The sequence below is a fragment of the Lonchura striata genome, chromosome W (assembly GCF_050655825.1).
Source record: "Lonchura striata isolate lonStrDom1 chromosome W, ASM5065582v1, whole genome shotgun sequence".
Classification (NCBI taxonomy): Eukaryota; Metazoa; Chordata; class Aves; order Passeriformes; family Estrildidae; genus Lonchura; species Lonchura striata.
This window is the reverse complement of record NC_140743.1, coordinates 16,357,031-16,372,791: the sequence shown is the minus strand read 5'-3', so window position 1 is coordinate 16,372,791 and position 15,761 is coordinate 16,357,031. Positions and strand designations below refer to the sequence as shown.

General features: G+C 49.2%; 2 protein-coding genes across 3 annotated transcripts in view; one reads left to right on the top strand and one right to left on the bottom strand.

The window, feature by feature from the left end:
* LOC146763111 (ras GTPase-activating protein 1-like) overlaps nucleotides 1-15,761 on the bottom strand; it is a 206,642-nt gene that overhangs the window by 137,075 nt on the left and 53,806 nt on the right. The gene's annotated exons all lie outside the window — the stretch shown is intronic.
* On the top strand, nucleotides 32-4,389 carry LOC144245929 (endogenous retrovirus group K member 6 Gag polyprotein-like). Its single transcript, XM_085571334.1, has 4 exons — nucleotides 32-61; nucleotides 1,514-1,681; nucleotides 2,692-3,648; nucleotides 4,132-4,389. The coding sequence occupies exons 1-4, from the start codon at nucleotides 32-34 to the stop codon at nucleotides 4,387-4,389; spliced, it is 1,413 nt and encodes a 470-aa protein (XP_085427460.1).

Here is a 15,761-nt window from a genome sequence, read left to right as displayed (position 1 = left end):
AGCATTCACACCAGAGTATATTTCAGCCAAAATGTCTTCCCCAAGTACAACATGCAGCCTAGTAAGAGCAAATACAAATGCATGGCAACTTACAGACTTCATAATATGACAAAAGAACACTTCAGTTTAAGTCAAAGGCTAAACTCATTAAAACATTCCTTACCCTTTCCTCAATTTTGACCTCTTTCTACCCCAAGCAATCAAATGGGGGAAGCAGCAGCGGAGGGAGCAATCGAAGCAAAGCCAAGTGTTGGTCTCAAAACCTTTTAAAAACGAAAACTTTTATACAGCTAATGTTTTATACTATTTAAATTATCAGCTATTTCAGACCATTCACCTATTGATTCTACCAATTTACACGTCTTGCAAGAGTTGCATAAAAAGTATTTTAGAAGTGATATGAAAGTAATCTTCTGGCCTAAAATACACAAGAAAAAAAAAAAGAAAAATTGCAGTTGTGAATAAAAATACCGAACAAAACAGCTTAGCGGGTAATAAAAATCTTGCAAAAAACATTTTTTTCCATAAAATAGAAATTCTTAAAGCCAACTTTCACTTCCATCAGAATGAAAGTCAAATAAATAAATTATACAGGTTACATATAACAGCAGAAGTAGTACCAGTGCCAACACTGTTTTCATTGGCAAAGCTGCAGTCTTGATAGTATAGCGCCCTCCTTTGCATCTCCCCATCCTGATTAAAACAAGTTAAACCAATGAAAGAATTGTTTTGTCTGTACACTGTATTGCATTTGAGGCAAGGTTAGAAAGATCATGTCTGTGGTGGGTTGACCCCAGCCAGTATCTAACCACACATACAGCTGCTTGCTCACTCCCCCAACTCCCAACAGAACAGGGTAGAGAATAGGAAGAACAAAAGCAAGAAAATTCCTGTGTTGAAAAATGTGGGAGGGGACTTGGGAAACTGTCCCCCCGAATTACCCTGGGAGGTGACAGGTGTGTAGTTCCCTGCCTCCCCTGTTATCAATCAGTATGTCTGTCATCCCTTGGTGCTAGAAAATTCTTTGTTCTTTATACCTCCATTGGTTCCTTCCCTGAAACCGCTCTTTCCCCTTACCCTCATTGGTTATAACCCTGCCACTCGACCCTGACTCTGCCCCCGAAGCCTTCCCTCACTGAACGCTTCATGCCTGGACCCTCCCTCTCTTGTCCCCGTTATAATCCCGATTCCGCCCCCTGTTCGACGCTCTCAGAGCGAGCTCCCTCCCGGAGTGGTTGTTTTCCCTTCGCTCCCTGAATTGCTGTTCCTCAATAAACGCTCCTGGAAAAAAGCCGCCTGTGAGCCGTCCCGCCTTCATAGAGGAAGATTTCATTACGCTATCCGGCTTCCGAGGACTCGGCTCTCTGACAAGCAGAGTGGTCAGAGACCCAGAAGCCTCAACTGGCGCCCGAACAGACTGGCCCCTCTCCGGAGTCAGCCGCAGAGCGTCTCCTCGGCTGCCTCGGCTCTGTGATCCGGCTGCCCGAGGACGAAAAGCGCCGTTCGCCGCCAGTTCCACGAGCGGCTGCTCTTCGTTGTAGAAGATCGCCTACCTCGCGGGCTGCAGACACCTCGTCCTGGTTCGACTTCGAGTTTGGGAGCAGACTCCGAACGGGACGAGATCTGCAGCGCTTCCTCTCCCCCTCAGAGGCTTTTTCGTTTTGACAGCGGTCTTTTTGTGGTGAGTTCCTGGTGCCCTGTCTGGCACCCGACCCTGTCTCTTTTCCTTTTCGTTTCTCGCTTTGTCTCTTTGGGGATTTCCTTTTTTCTGCAGTGAGAATGGGCAACCGCTTGTCTCCTGCCCGGCGGGATTTTTACCTCCACGTTAAATCCTCCCTTGTTTTGGGTAACATTTCTTTTAAAAAGAGGGACCTTAAGGCTTTTGTTAATCTTATTTTCGATAACTTCCCTGACACCTCCAGGGATGATTTTTCTTCTCTTATTTTCTGGGGAAATATTGGGAAACTGTTATACGCATTACAAGTAAAGGGGAATTTTTCTGTGGGGCATTTTTTTCCACTTTTTCATTCTATTTACACTTTATTTAAACAAAAGGGTGAGAGTTGGGTTCCCAGTTCTCCTAACCCTCATTCCGCCCCCCCCACTCCTAACCCGGTTTCCCCTAAGGGTGGGTCGGGCAGCAGATCCTGCCATAACCAGGCACAGGGCTGCTACCGTCTCCCTGCTGCTCCCCGCCCCACTCTGTCCTCTCCTCGTCCTGGGACTGGCCATCCCAGTGCGAGTCTTTCCTCTCCCCAAAGCCCTCAAACCCCTGTACCCAGTTTAAAACCATGTTATTCGATTCCTGATCTCTGTCACCACACCTCACAAAATGGCGCCGGCCACATGGCCGAGCAGCCCGCCACCGAGGGACAAAATGGCGCCTCCTCTCCACCTCCTCACTCCCTTCGGGCCCCTACCAGTCCCCCTCAGGCTCCACCTCCGTCGAGTGCCGCCCCTGCGTCGGGTCCCGCCCCTACCACCGCGTCGATTGTTACATCGTCGGGACCCGCCCCTCCAGCCCCCATGGCCACACCCCTGGGTGGGCCCCCGGCGGGAGGGACCGGCCTGCAGGAAGGCCACGCCCCTGTGGGAGGGACCGGCCTGCAGGAAGGCCACGCCCCGGCGGGAGGGACCGGCCTGCAGGAAGGCCACGCCCCGGTGGGTGAGCCTGGCCACGCCTCCCCTCAGGCCTCTTCTGGTTCCCACGCCACCGGTACCGGAAGTCGGCCTGGCCGGAAGCAGGCCATCTTGGCCTGCCGGGCTTCATGCCACCGAAGCCCACCGGCCAAGGGGAAGGTCCGAGCCCTTGCTCGTCCTGCCTCATCCTCCGATGAGGATGAGGACAGCAACAGCCCCCGGCCCACACACAGGCCGGGAGGTGGGTGGGCCCGGATCAGGGCAGAGGCAATTAAGGATGGGGATTTGGAATTCGCAAAAGATCTGGGGCCGTTCGCAGCACCTGTGGTGAGGACCAGGGGGCAGCGGCCACACTGGGAGCAACTCCCATATGTGGAGATTAAAGAACTGAGGAAAGCTGCCAAAGACTATGGTCGAGACTCTCCTTTCTTTAAGAATGTATTGGACCTCACTTTCTCGGGCCATACATTGGTCCAGCATGACGTTAAATATATTGCCAAGTCCCTGCTCACTCCCACCGAGCTTTTATTGTGGGACATTCAATGGAGAAAGCTCCTCAAGCCTCTTCTGAAAAAACACAATTTAGCAGAGGCAATTGGAGAGGGAGAGGAAGCCATAGAAGCCCTGGCAGGGGAGGGGGAGTTCAGCCAGCCAGAGGACCAAATACTGTTACCCACGGAGGTCCTAGATGACATCAAGGAGGCTGGCCGAGCGGCACTGTTAAAAATCCCCGATGGGAAAACCCCGCTCCAGAACTTTTCAGCTATTACCCAGGGCCCAGAGGAATCTTTCATAAAATTCGTAGACCGGCTGAGGGAGGCCATCGACCGGCAGATAGACCATCCTGCAGCGAGGGAAGAGCTCCTGAGAAAGATGGCCATGACCAACGCGACAGCCGAGACAAAGAAGATATTAAGGACTTTACCTCAGGACCCCGAACCCACCATCGCACAGATGGTGGAGGCCTGCACGAAAGCCGCCTCCACCGAGACCACTGTCGCCCTTGCAGTAAGTAAGGGAATTGGGGAGGCAATGTTGACGATGAACACCATCCGGTGCTTCGGGTGTGGCCAGATGGGCCACATACAAGCCAACTGCCCATACTGGCCCCCGGAGCAACCACACTATTCGTACACACCCTCCCCAAGACCAATACCCAGGAACCCGATGCCCTACCATCAGCAGGCGGGAAACGGGTCGCGGAGCGCGGGGAGGGGCCGCGCAAGGACAACAAGTGGCCCCTCACAGCGCCCAGGCCTCCCCACCATCCGGGAGGACCGGTGGCCCAGCGGACAGTTCCGGAGGGTTGGCGGAGCCACGACGACGGGCTCCGCCTCTTCCGTAGAACCCGCAACTTAAATTCAGACACTCACCGGGTCCTCAAAAGCTCCATCACTGTGACTCTCCAGGATGAGGACCTGGTGAGAGTTCCCGCTGGGTTCCTGGAACCCCCTTACCGTAATTGTGAGGTAACAGTGTTAATACTCGGAGATTGCAGGCTCACACCAGACCGTGTTACCGTCGTTCCTGAAGTGGTGTGTTTTCAGCCGGGGTCCGAGGTCACCGTCTCAGTCGTCTGCCATCAACCACCTTGCACCATCACCAAGGGGCTCCCCTTCGCTGCCATGTACCTCCTCGACGTGGCCGACCTCACCGATCCACCAGCACAGGACTATTTCGCTGGACATGACTCCGGGGAAGACAATTTTGTCTTCCTCACACAAAATGTTTGCAAATCCAGACCAATGATTGAGACTGTTTTATCGCTTCAGGGAAAGTCCATCAAACTGGACCTGATGGCAGACACCGGGGCAGACGTCACCATCATACCCCGGTCAAAGTGGCCCCGCGACTGGGAGTTGGTGCCCCCTTGTGGCACAATCTCCGGAGTGGGAGGAGCTGTCAACTCCATGCGCAGCAAACACCTGGTAAGTGTGGAGGGCCCTGAGGGACAGATTGCCACCATTCGGCCTTTTGTTGTTTCATCTAACATCATGTTATTAGGCAGGGACGTTTTGTCCCAATGGGGTGCCCGCCTCGATATCCCTAGCCCTGCATGGGATTTTTAGTATGGGCCACTGCGGAGCGCACCTCCCCACCGCTGAATTGGAAGACCGATGTTCCAGTGTGGGTGGACCAGTGGCCCCTTGTGGAGGAGAAATTAAAAGCGCTCCATGAATTAGTAGAGGAGCAGGTCCGCCTGGGGCATTTAATACCCTCCACCAGCCCCTGGAACACTCCTGTCTTTGTTATTAAAAAACCTGGCAAAGACAAATGGCGCCTGCTCCAAGACCTGCGCAGGGTCAATGAGGTAATCGAGGACATGGGCCCCCTGCAGCCTGGCCTTCCCTCACCCTCCATGCTTCCCCGGGATTGGCAGCTCGCAGTCATTGACATAAAGGACTGTTTTTTCAACATCCCATTGTATCCCGGAGATGCCCCCAGATTCGCGTTCTCCGTTCCTTCCATCAATAGGGCGGAGCCTTATAAGAGGTACCAATGGGCCACTTTGCCCCAGGGAATGAAAAATTCTCCGGTGCTCTGCCAAACTTTTGTGGCCCAGGTGCTTTCGCCGATCAGAAAGCTGTTCCCTGAAGCGATCATCCTGCATTATATGGATGATGTCTTGATCTGCGCTGAAACACAAGCTTATCTGCAGATCACACTTTCCAAAACTGTTAAAGCCATTAAAGCTGCAGGGTTTGAAATTGCTGAAGAAAAGATCCAGCTGTCAGCGCCATGGAAGTATTTGGGCTTTCACATTACGGGAAGGACTGTCGCGCCCCAATCTGTCACCGTCAAAGACGACCCACGGACCCTGCGGGATCTCCAGCAGATCTGCGGTACCATCACGTGGATCCGACCTCTCCTGGGACTCACCACGGAGGAGCTGGCGCCGCTCTTCAACCTGCTACGAGGAGATGGCGACCTAGCTTCCCCTCGCGAGCTAACACCTGCCGCCAAAGGAGCCCTGGAGAGAGTCGCTGAGGCCATACGATCCCGTCAGGCCCACCGTGTGGATCGGCTCCTTCCCGTCACCCTTGCCATACTGGGTAAGTGCCCAAACTTCCATGGTCTGCTTTTTCAATGGGACGCTGGGCGGAAGGACCCACTCCTTATCATTGAGTGGCTGTTTCTCCCGCACCAGCCAGCGAAAACTATTTCAGCTCCTGCAGAGTTAATGGCTAGAATAATAATAAAGGCCAGACAACGCCTCCGGACCCTCGCAGGGTGTGACCCGGCGTGCATTTACCTACCTCTTAATTTGGAACAATTGGAATCCCTGCTTCAGACAAACGAAAGTTTGCAAATTGCTTTAGACAGTTACCCTGGACAGATTTCCATTCATTACCCTAAACATAAAATATTCAAAGACACGTTATATTTGGCCCCAAAGTCATTCAAAAATAAAACACCTATTAAAGGTGCTCTCACGGTGTTCACCGATGGGTCGGGAAAATCCCACAAATCGGTGATCACTTGGAAGGACCCGGAGAGTCAGAAGTGGGAGTCTGACATCCAACTGGTTGAGGGTTCCCCCCAGATCGCAGAACTTGCTGCGGTCGTGAGAGCATTCAAAAAATTTCAGCAACCTTTCAATCTGGTAACAGATTCGGCTTATGTTGCCGGGGTAGCAGAACGGGCAGAACACGCCCTGCTCAAAGAAGTTCAAAACAAACAGTTATTCGATTTGCTCACAGAATTAATCTGGCTGATCTCCCACCGAGAGCAACTCTATTATATTATACACGTCCGGGCTCACACAGACCTGCCAGGAGCTATTGCAGAGGGGAACCGGATGGCCGACCTCCTTGCAATGACATCTCATTACTCTGCACCTGCACTTTCATTAACCTTACCAGACATCTTTGCACAGGCAAGGCTCAGCCATGCGTTTTTCCATCAAAATGCACCTGCCCTTGCCCGACAATTTAAAATATCAAAAGAACAAGCCAAAGCCATACTAGCCACATGCCCAAACTGTCAGTCCTTCGCCCTTCCACCGCTGCCAACGGGGATAAACCCCCGAGGGTTGGCAGCATTGGAGCTGTGGCAAACAGACATCACTCACTATAATCCTTTTGGCCGCCTGAAATACCTGCATGTGTCCATAGACACATTTTCTGGGGCCGTGTTCGCGTCACTCCACACTGGTGAGAAAACAAAAGATATCATCAAACATCTATTCATGGCATTTGCCACATTAGGAGTCCCAAAAGCCATCAAAACGGACAATGGGCCTGGATTCACCTCGACAAAATTCGCACAATTTCTACAACAATGGGGAATTGCCCATTCCACCGGCATTCCCCATAACCCCACAGGACAGGCAATAGTGGAACGCTCCCACAAAGAGTTAAAAAGGCTGCTAGAACAACAACACGATTCGGCTCTGGCCATGACACCAGTTGAAAGATTATGCAAGGCACTTTATGTTCTTAATTTCTTAAATTGTTCTGACCGAGAGCCGAATCCCCCTGCACTCAGACACTTTTGCAATAACACCAGGGCAGTTTTGAAAGAGCGTCCGCCAGTCCTCATCAGAGACCCAGAATCAAAAATCATCTCAGGGCCGTACCCTCTGATAACGTGGGGGAGAGGGTACGCTTGTGTTTCCACAGCCCAGGGTCCCAAATGGATTCCTGGAAAATACGTCAAACCGTACCTGGAGAGCACTACCACGGACCCCCCAGCGAAGAGCAACCCAGCGACCCCATCACAATCACCACCAGATAATGCAGTGGCGTGGCGACGGAGAAAAAAGAAGAGGACCGGAAGACCACCCAACATCGTCTCCCGGGTCCTCATCACAAGGACATACCTACCTCTGCAAGACTTAACAACTTCCGCCACCCCATCCCCTCCTGTGCCGTTCCCTCTACCCTCATACCTAACCCGTCATCCCTTTACCCCTCCGTCCTGAAATTTATTTTTATTTTAACCCAAAAGGGGGAGCTGGGGGAGGGGAGGGAACCAAATGTATGTTGGTAATATTGTTTTGTTTAATTTTAGTACTAGGATGGCTGCCAGAACATCATTCACCCAAAAGGAACAACAGAAGATGTCCCACTGCGCCCAGCTGGTTGCAGCCACGCTTTCCATCCTCCTGTGGCTGCATGTAGCAGATGGCTGGGTGGTACCACAGCCGAAAGAAAATGTCTGGATCACGCTGGCAAAGTCCTTGCAGCAGGATAACCTATGTCTGGCCATGGGCAACGTGGACAATCCCCTGTCCACTTGCCTGGTAGGGGTCCCCTTGGTAGCTGATGATTGGCCAGTATCCAATTCCGACCTGCTCCGAACCACGGGTAGGAGGCCTAACCCGGTCGATACTTGGGATGAGTGGACCAAAATTTTGCCCAACAGCAAAGAGGAACCCCAAGAATTGGACTTACTGGGGTCCTCCACAGCTAGATATTGTGTCAAATTCTATTATAGGAGGCCAAGTCAAAATTGGCACGGAATTGACTTGGCCAAAGACACATACCGGAAAGATGTAACACCTATCAGTAAAAAATATAACAGCCAAACCTGGTGCAATTATACTAGCCAGGTGATTTCGGTTTCATCCACTCATCCCAAGACATTGCCCAGGGGGATGTTTCTTATCTGTGGGGACAGAGTATGGTCGGGAATTCCATCTCGGCTCCAGGGAGGCCCATGCAGCCTTGGCAAGCTTGCTACCCTCACTCCAAACAGAACTCAAATTCTAGATTGGAAAAAAGAAAGACAATTGGCACGCACCAAAAGATCATATGCTCAATTCGACGAAAATTGTGACTCCGAAATTTACGATTGGGGAAAAACAAAGAGGGTCGCTGTATCCATCTTTTTACCATGGTATGCAGCAGCTAAGGCCCTCGGTGAGCTTTCTCACCTGGAGTGTTGGATAAGTAAGCATGCCAACGCCTCGTCTGCCGCCCTCTCCGATCTTCTGGCAGACCAGCAAACCACCAGGCAAGCCACATTACAAAACAGGGCGGCTATTGATTTCCTGCTGCTCGCCCATGGCCACAGCTGCGAGGACTTCGAAGGATTGTGTTGCTTCAATTTAACATCACGGAGCACTTCCATCCAAGCCAACATCCAGCGGATCCGGACCGAAGTACAGGACATCAAAACGGAAACTTCGGCTGTGGACCCCGTCCACAAACTATTGATGCAGTGGGGCATTCCCGGGTGGGCAGCCTCCATTTTAAAAGGACTCTTTTGGATTTTCATAATTATCCTTCTGATTTCAGTTGCCTTAACCATCTTCAAAAAGACGCTTACCAAGACTTTGGCAAATATTTATTTAATTAACAAGAACGGGGGAGATGTGGGAGGGGACTTGGGAAACTGTCCCCCCGAATTACCCTGGGAGGTGACAGGTGTGTAGTTCCCTGCCTCCCCTGTTATCAATCAGTATGTCTGTCATCCCTTGGTGCTAGAAAATTCTTTGTTCTTTATACCTCCATTGGTTCCTTCCCTGAAACCGCTCTTTCCCCTTACCCTCATTGGTTATAACCCTGCCACTCGACCCTGACTCTGCCCCCGAAGCCTTCCCTCACTGAACGCTTCATGCCTGGACCCTCCCTCTCTTGTCCCCGTTATAATCCCGATTCCGCCCCCTGTTCGACGCTCTCAGAGCGAGCTCCCTCCCGGAGTGGTTGTTTTCCCTTCGCTCCCTGAATTGCTGTTCCTCAATAAACGCTCCTGGAAAAAAGCCGCCTGTGAGCCGTCCCGCCTTCATAGAGGAAGATTTCATTACGCTATCCGGCTTCCGAGGACTCGGCTCTCTGACAAGCAGAGTGGTCAGAGACCCAGAAGCCTCAGAAAAAAAGTTTAATAAGTGAAGTAAAAATAAGAAGGGGCTAGTGGAAACAGAAAAAAAAAAAACAAAAAAAAAAACACCAAAGCAATGCAAAGTCAATCACTGTCTCACTACCTCCCACAAGCAGACCAACGTCCAGTCAAACTGAGCAACAGCTACCTTGGAACACACACCCTCTTTTTTTTTTAATGTTGAGATGATACCTGACGTGGCATGGAACCCCTGTGGCTAATTTCAGTCAGCTGTCCTGGCTGTCTCTCCTCTCAACTTCTTGCCCACCTCTAACCTACTTGCTGGAGGGCAGAGGGAACAGTGAGAAATTGAGAAAGTTTTAACACTCTGAACACACTATTCAGCAACAGTCAAGACAGCAGTGTGTTGTGAACACTGTTTTAGCCACAAATCCAAAGCAAAATGCCACCAGGGCTATAATGAAGAAAGTTAACTAAAGCCCAGTCAGAACCAGGTCACCCTTAGATGGCTCTATACCATTTAGAATTTTATAGGTCAAGATCAATAACTTAAATTTTCTGCTGTTCCAACTGCCAATTGCTTAATGCATTCAGTTAGAAGCAATGCTTAACATCTCTCAACTTCACACTGTGAAAATGCATATTTTATGATTGGCTTTTCCCAAATGTTACAATGAATATTGCGGGAGTTTGTAATTTTCCCTTCTTCCCCCCATTCCCCCTCCCCGCGCGTTCCCCCTCCCTCCCGTGGTCCTTTGTCCCATTCCTGCGATCCCCTGTCCTTCCCCCTGCCCCTCTCCCCTGCCTCCCGTCCCATTGGCCGCAGCTCAGGTTCCCCCCGCCCCCGGCACGGGGTATAACCGGCCCCCGGTCGCTGCCCTGGTTTCTCGGGAACACGCTCCCACAATAAACACGTGTTTGCACCCGAGTCCCGTGTCGCCATTTCGTCTGTTCCTGCGCTAGAACTGAGCCTCGCAGAGCCGAAAGGGAAAAAAGCGGCGCCGCCGCTCTCCCCCTCCCGCTGTGTCCCGCCGGCGCCCGCCCGGAGTCGGTAGCGAACAACAACAAAATATTATATGTGCAATGTTAGAAAGTTATCCTGTATTAATTCTTTTAAGTAGTGTGTTAAGTGTAGTTTTAGGTTACAACATGTTATGTGTAATAATAATATGTGTAATAAATATAATTCGCGCCAGAGCTCTCGGAACTCGGAGCTAAATCTCCGAGGCTGCAGCAGCAAACTTTCACTCGTAAAATCAACGTGCACCAAGAATCCACACGGGAAAAGGAGCCGTGAGTATCGCGTGGTTGAGTGGGGCGTGAGTGGGTGTGTGTGTGAGACGTGACATAGTCACGGCGCGAGTTCGGACCCCAACGAACCGCAGTTCCACTAGCCCGAGAGGGAGGTGGTCGGTCACGGGGGAAGCGAAAGGATTCCGGTATACTCACTGTTATGAGTGAGCACAAGAGGCCATCTGATCCGATTAACAGAATTTATTTAATTCATTTAAGAGAGTATATGAGAGCAAAGCAAAAAGCAGCGCTGCGGCGACAGAGGGGAGCAACCGCTCCGCCAAACTGCCGCCCTGTGATCCCCCTAGCTCACTGTTTTTATCTCCTTCTTTAGTTCACTCGTTTCTTCTGCGCAATCGCATTCTGTTGCTAGGTGGTCGTTTTCTGCCTCCTGGTGGTCGTGGGATGAAGGCTGGTTGTCTTCCTCACAGGTGTCCTTTGATCTGGGGATTCTCACAATTTCAAGTATACGTGTTATCTTAGAAATGCATGTTATCAGTTAAGCACTGCAAAGCCTATTGCCTACTACCGCTGTAAAAGGTTAGGAATGCGTATTATCAGCAATTCACAGCCTGTTGCCTATTACCGCTGTAAAAACAAACTTCTTTGAAACAAATTACTATCTGCAGCTGCATCGAACAAAAAGGTCACCCTTCTCTTACACTCACAACACGCATACGACCTGAAACTCGGGGAGTTACGGGGATCCACCCACGGACGGGTCGGGAGAGGGAAGGTACGTTCTCGTAGATTCGAGAAAATGGTAAACCTCACTGGCTCCGAGCTCGGGGAGCCCGACAAAAAGGTAAAAGAGAGCTCACTGTTCTTCCAACTGAAAACCCACGGACCGGTTCGCCGTGAGGTAACTAGGTTGGCAAGGTTCGGTCGGGAATAGACCGGTTTAAACACTTGGTAAGACTCAGTCCGGGACAGGACTGAAATACACATTTTAGCACGCGGGTTGCTGACTTCTTGGAACGGCTTACAGACACTGACTTAGAATACGGTAAGGAAAACTTTTAAATATGGGACAGGGGAGGAGTAAAATTCCCCTTAAGTAATGTTTTAAAAAGGCTGCGCAGCCCCGTGCAGCCGCAGGCAGCGTGGCTCTGCAGTTTTTAGAACCCTTGCGGCAGCAGCAGATGCGGCGGTGCCGGCTCGGAGGGGGGGGGGGGGAGGGCTCTGGCTGACCCTGCCCTTCGCAGCGGTGCGAAGCGGCTTTGGTTTTCCTGCAGCAGGAGGGGAAGGGGGCTCCGACCTACCCCGATAGCGGCGGGAGGCGGCGGCGGCTCCCGGAGGCGGCAGAGAGCAGCGCGGGTGGCGGGGGGGAGCCCGGCTCGGGCTTCCCTGACACGCACGGGCAGCGGGGGAAGCATGGCTCAGGCTTTCCTGACACGCACGGGCTGCGGGGGAGCACGGCTCGGCCACGTGGTGTGAGAAGTCCCCGCTCCTACAAGTGACAGTTTTAAAAGCAGCACAAGCTGCTGCTGCTCTGCAGGGTTGAAATCTAAGTGCTTTTCGCTCCTCAACCACAGTTTTTAGAAATCAGTAGTGAATTTGTTTTGTTGCTAGTCAGTATAAAGTTGTGCTGTGCATTTTACACCTAAAATGAGAATGGGACGATGAGGAAAAACAAAAGACATAAGCCAGGGTGTTGGTGGCAGCGGTAAGGGAAGCACAAGCACAAATGGCTGGGACATCAGCTCCAGCCCGAGAGCCCCAGGGAAAACCGGCGCACACACAAAAGACAAAGAAAAGGGTAAATGCCCCTGAATGTTTTTACTGTAAAAAGAAAGGACACCTCAAGAGGGATTGTAAGAAATTAATAAAAGATAAAATAATCTTTCAAGAAGAATAGAGGTATCAGGGGCTTTACAATCTGGGGTCAAGGATATCTAGAGAGCCCTTGATAAAATTAAAGGTTAGACCCCAAAAACAAGAACTAGTCTTTTTAGTGCATCAAAGGTAAAGATTTTATGACTGTGGTCGGTGAAAAAGGAGAATCTTTTCAGGTCCCTGTCCTAAAACAAAAAAAAAAAAAAGTAGAAATAGAATCTGATATTAAAATCTATGTTGGAGATATTTTATTAGTAGAAGAAACAGAATACAATTTACTGGTAACATTAAAAATAAGTATAATTGCTAAAGACTCACAACTCATGGTAAGTTTATACAACCTAACTACCGAAGATGAAAATAAAATTAATCCCAGGGTCTGGCACACTCCCAGGGAAGCTGGAAAATTAGACATGGAACCAATCCACATTAAAATTGAGAGAACAAAAGACCCCATAAGGGTGAAGCAATATCCCATCCCTCTAGAGGGAAGAAAAGGATTAAAACCAATAATCGAAGATTTAATAAAAAGGGGCACCTTAAAACCTTGCATGTCAAGACATAATGCACCTATCTTGGCAGTTCAAAAATCAGATAGTAATATCAGCTGGTACAAGACTTAAGAGCAGTAAAATCAAAGAACAGAAACCCTATTTCCCATGGTCTCTAATCCATATTCTTTGCTAAACAATGTGTCCCCAAATGATAAATGGTATAGTGTGATCGACCTAAAAAAATGCCTTCTAGACTTGTCCTCTAGCTGAGGAAAGCGTGATTATTTTGCCTTCCTATGGGAGGATCCAAACACCCACAGAAAACAACTAAGATGGACTTCCCTCCCTCAAGGGTTTGTAGACTCACCAAATCTTTTCAGTCAGGCCCTTGAAAAGGTGCTCAGTGAATTTGTGCCAGTCCCTGGGACCAAACTATTACAATATGTAGATGACTTATTGGTAGCTAGGTCTAAGGAGGAAGAAGTCAGGGCTGGAACCATAGCTTTATTAAACTTCCTGGGAGGACAAGGGTTGAAGGTTTCAAAGTCTAAGTTACAATTCACTGAACCTGAAGTAAAATATTTAGGGCACTAGTTGACAAAAGGGAAAAAGAAACTAGATCCAGACCGGGTGGCAGGAAAATTGCATTACCCTCTCCTAAGACAAAAAGAGAAATCAGGCAATTACTGGGACTTTTGAGCTTTTGAAAATCCAGACCCGAGTGCAGGGTGGTCAGCTCAGGCCTGTGAGCTGTATGTAGTATACAGGGCTCTGCTGAGACTTAAAGGGAAAAAGGGAACAATTTTCACTGACTCCAAATATGCATTTGGGGTAGTGCACACCTTCAGAAAAATATGGGAAGAAAGGGGTCTGCTAAACACACGGGGAAAAGGGCTAATTCATGAAGAAATAATTAAATAAATCCTAAAAGCCATTAGGGGACCAGAAGCTATTACTGTGGTCCATGTAAAGGGACACCAAACCGGGATGCAATTCAGGACTCAAGGAAACAATTTAGCCCAAAGAGACAAAGAGTGCTGCTTTGTTAAGTACCCCAGAACTTGAGAAAGGAAAAGCTCAAGAATTCCCCCACCACCCCTCTGAAAAGAGATAAAGGCTTATCAAGAGATCGGGGGACGGTTGGAAGAAGGTAAGTGGAGGTTACCAGAGGAAGGAATACACCAAGAAAATTTTAAAAAGATTACATCAACAAACACACTGGGGGCCCTGAGCTCTAGCAGAACAATTAATGAAATTCTTTAGCTGCAGAAATACATATGAATTGGCTAAACAAGAGGTACAGGGGTTCATAATTTGCAGAAAAATAAATCAAGCAAACTCCCAAAGGTTAACAATGGGGAGTTGCCCAGCAGCTTACCAGCCCTTTGAAAGGGTCCAGGTAGATTTCACCAATCTACCTAAGGTCGAGAAATACAAATTCCTATTAGTCATAGTGGACAAACTAACCCACTGGGTAGAGGCTTTCCCAAGCTCTCGGGCTACAGCCCAAACAGTGTCAAGAATCTTATTGGAAGAAATTATACCACGATATGTGTTAGTAAACTACATTGATTCAGCCCAGGGAACACATTTCACATCAAAAATTATTAAGCAATTGGCAGATGCTTTAGGCATTCAGTAGGAATACCACACCTTGTGGCACCCCCAGAGCTCAGGACAAGTTGAGAGGATGAATCAAACACTAAAAGCCCAATTAGCCAAATTGATGTTAGAAACAAGAATGTCATGGACAAAATGCCTCCCGTTGGCTTAATTAAATATAAGGACAATGCCTCACTCTGAAACAGGACTTTCACCTTTTGAAATGTTATATAGGATGCCTTATGCCCACAGTATGCCTGTAGGGCATCTGAGATTAGAGGATAGACAAATACAACCATACCTAATAGCATTAAATAAGAATCTTAAAAAATTGTGAAAGCAGGGGGTGATCATGCAGCACAGTCCTCTTAGCTTCTCAATACATAAAATACAACCTGGGGACAAAGTGCTTGTAAAAGCATGGAGGGAATCCCCATTAACGCCTCATTAGGAGGGACCCTTTATTGTTCTTTTGACCACAGATACTGCTATAGGAACTGCAGAAAAGAGGTGGACACACACATCAAGGATAAAGAAAGTCGAACTCCAAGATCAGGCACTGGAGTGGAAAATCACCTCCCACCCTGGAGATATGAAGATAACCCTGCACCAGCAAAGTAAATGACTGAAAACAATCAAACTTTCTGTGCCAGAGTATAACTATTATCCTTTTATATGTTTCCCCTATGAATACTGTTGTAAAGTTTAGACTGCTCAAAATAAGTAGGTTGTGTGGGAGTGCTTTGAGCAGGAGTTAGACCTGACTATCCGCTTTCTGGTAATAGCCACAAGGCTGAGATTGTTTCAATTAAATTCAATAATCTGGTGTTTTCCCGTATTAGAATGAATTGAAAGAGAAAGTACTAGCAAAACTAAAATTATTATTGTTGAGTGTCATAGGTTGAACAATGCACAGGCTCTGCTGAACTACACCAGGGAGGCATTTCTAAACAGGTCTGCAGCTCAGCCTGAGCATGAAACCACAGATGAAGATTCCTGCTGCCAAGAAGATGGTTTGCCCCGCCGCTGGAAGCACCCCAGTGGGCACTGAGAATGGCAGAGGGATCCTAGCAGTGGGAGTAATCCTGGTGAGCCTAAGCCTAGCCACGT

Bases quoted from the DNA above. Each gene is read 5' to 3' on its own strand.
- LOC144245929 (XM_085571334.1), top strand. From the start codon at position 32: ATGTCTTCCCCAAGTACAACATGCAGCCTA. The intron at 1,682-2,691 runs GTGAGTTCCTGG...GCCTCCCCTCAG, and splicing joins TTGACAGCGGTCTTTTTGTG to GCCTCTTCTGGTTCCCACGC. The intron at 3,649-4,131 runs GTAAGTAAGGGA...TAATACTCGGAG, and splicing joins AGACCACTGTCGCCCTTGCA to ATTGCAGGCTCACACCAGAC.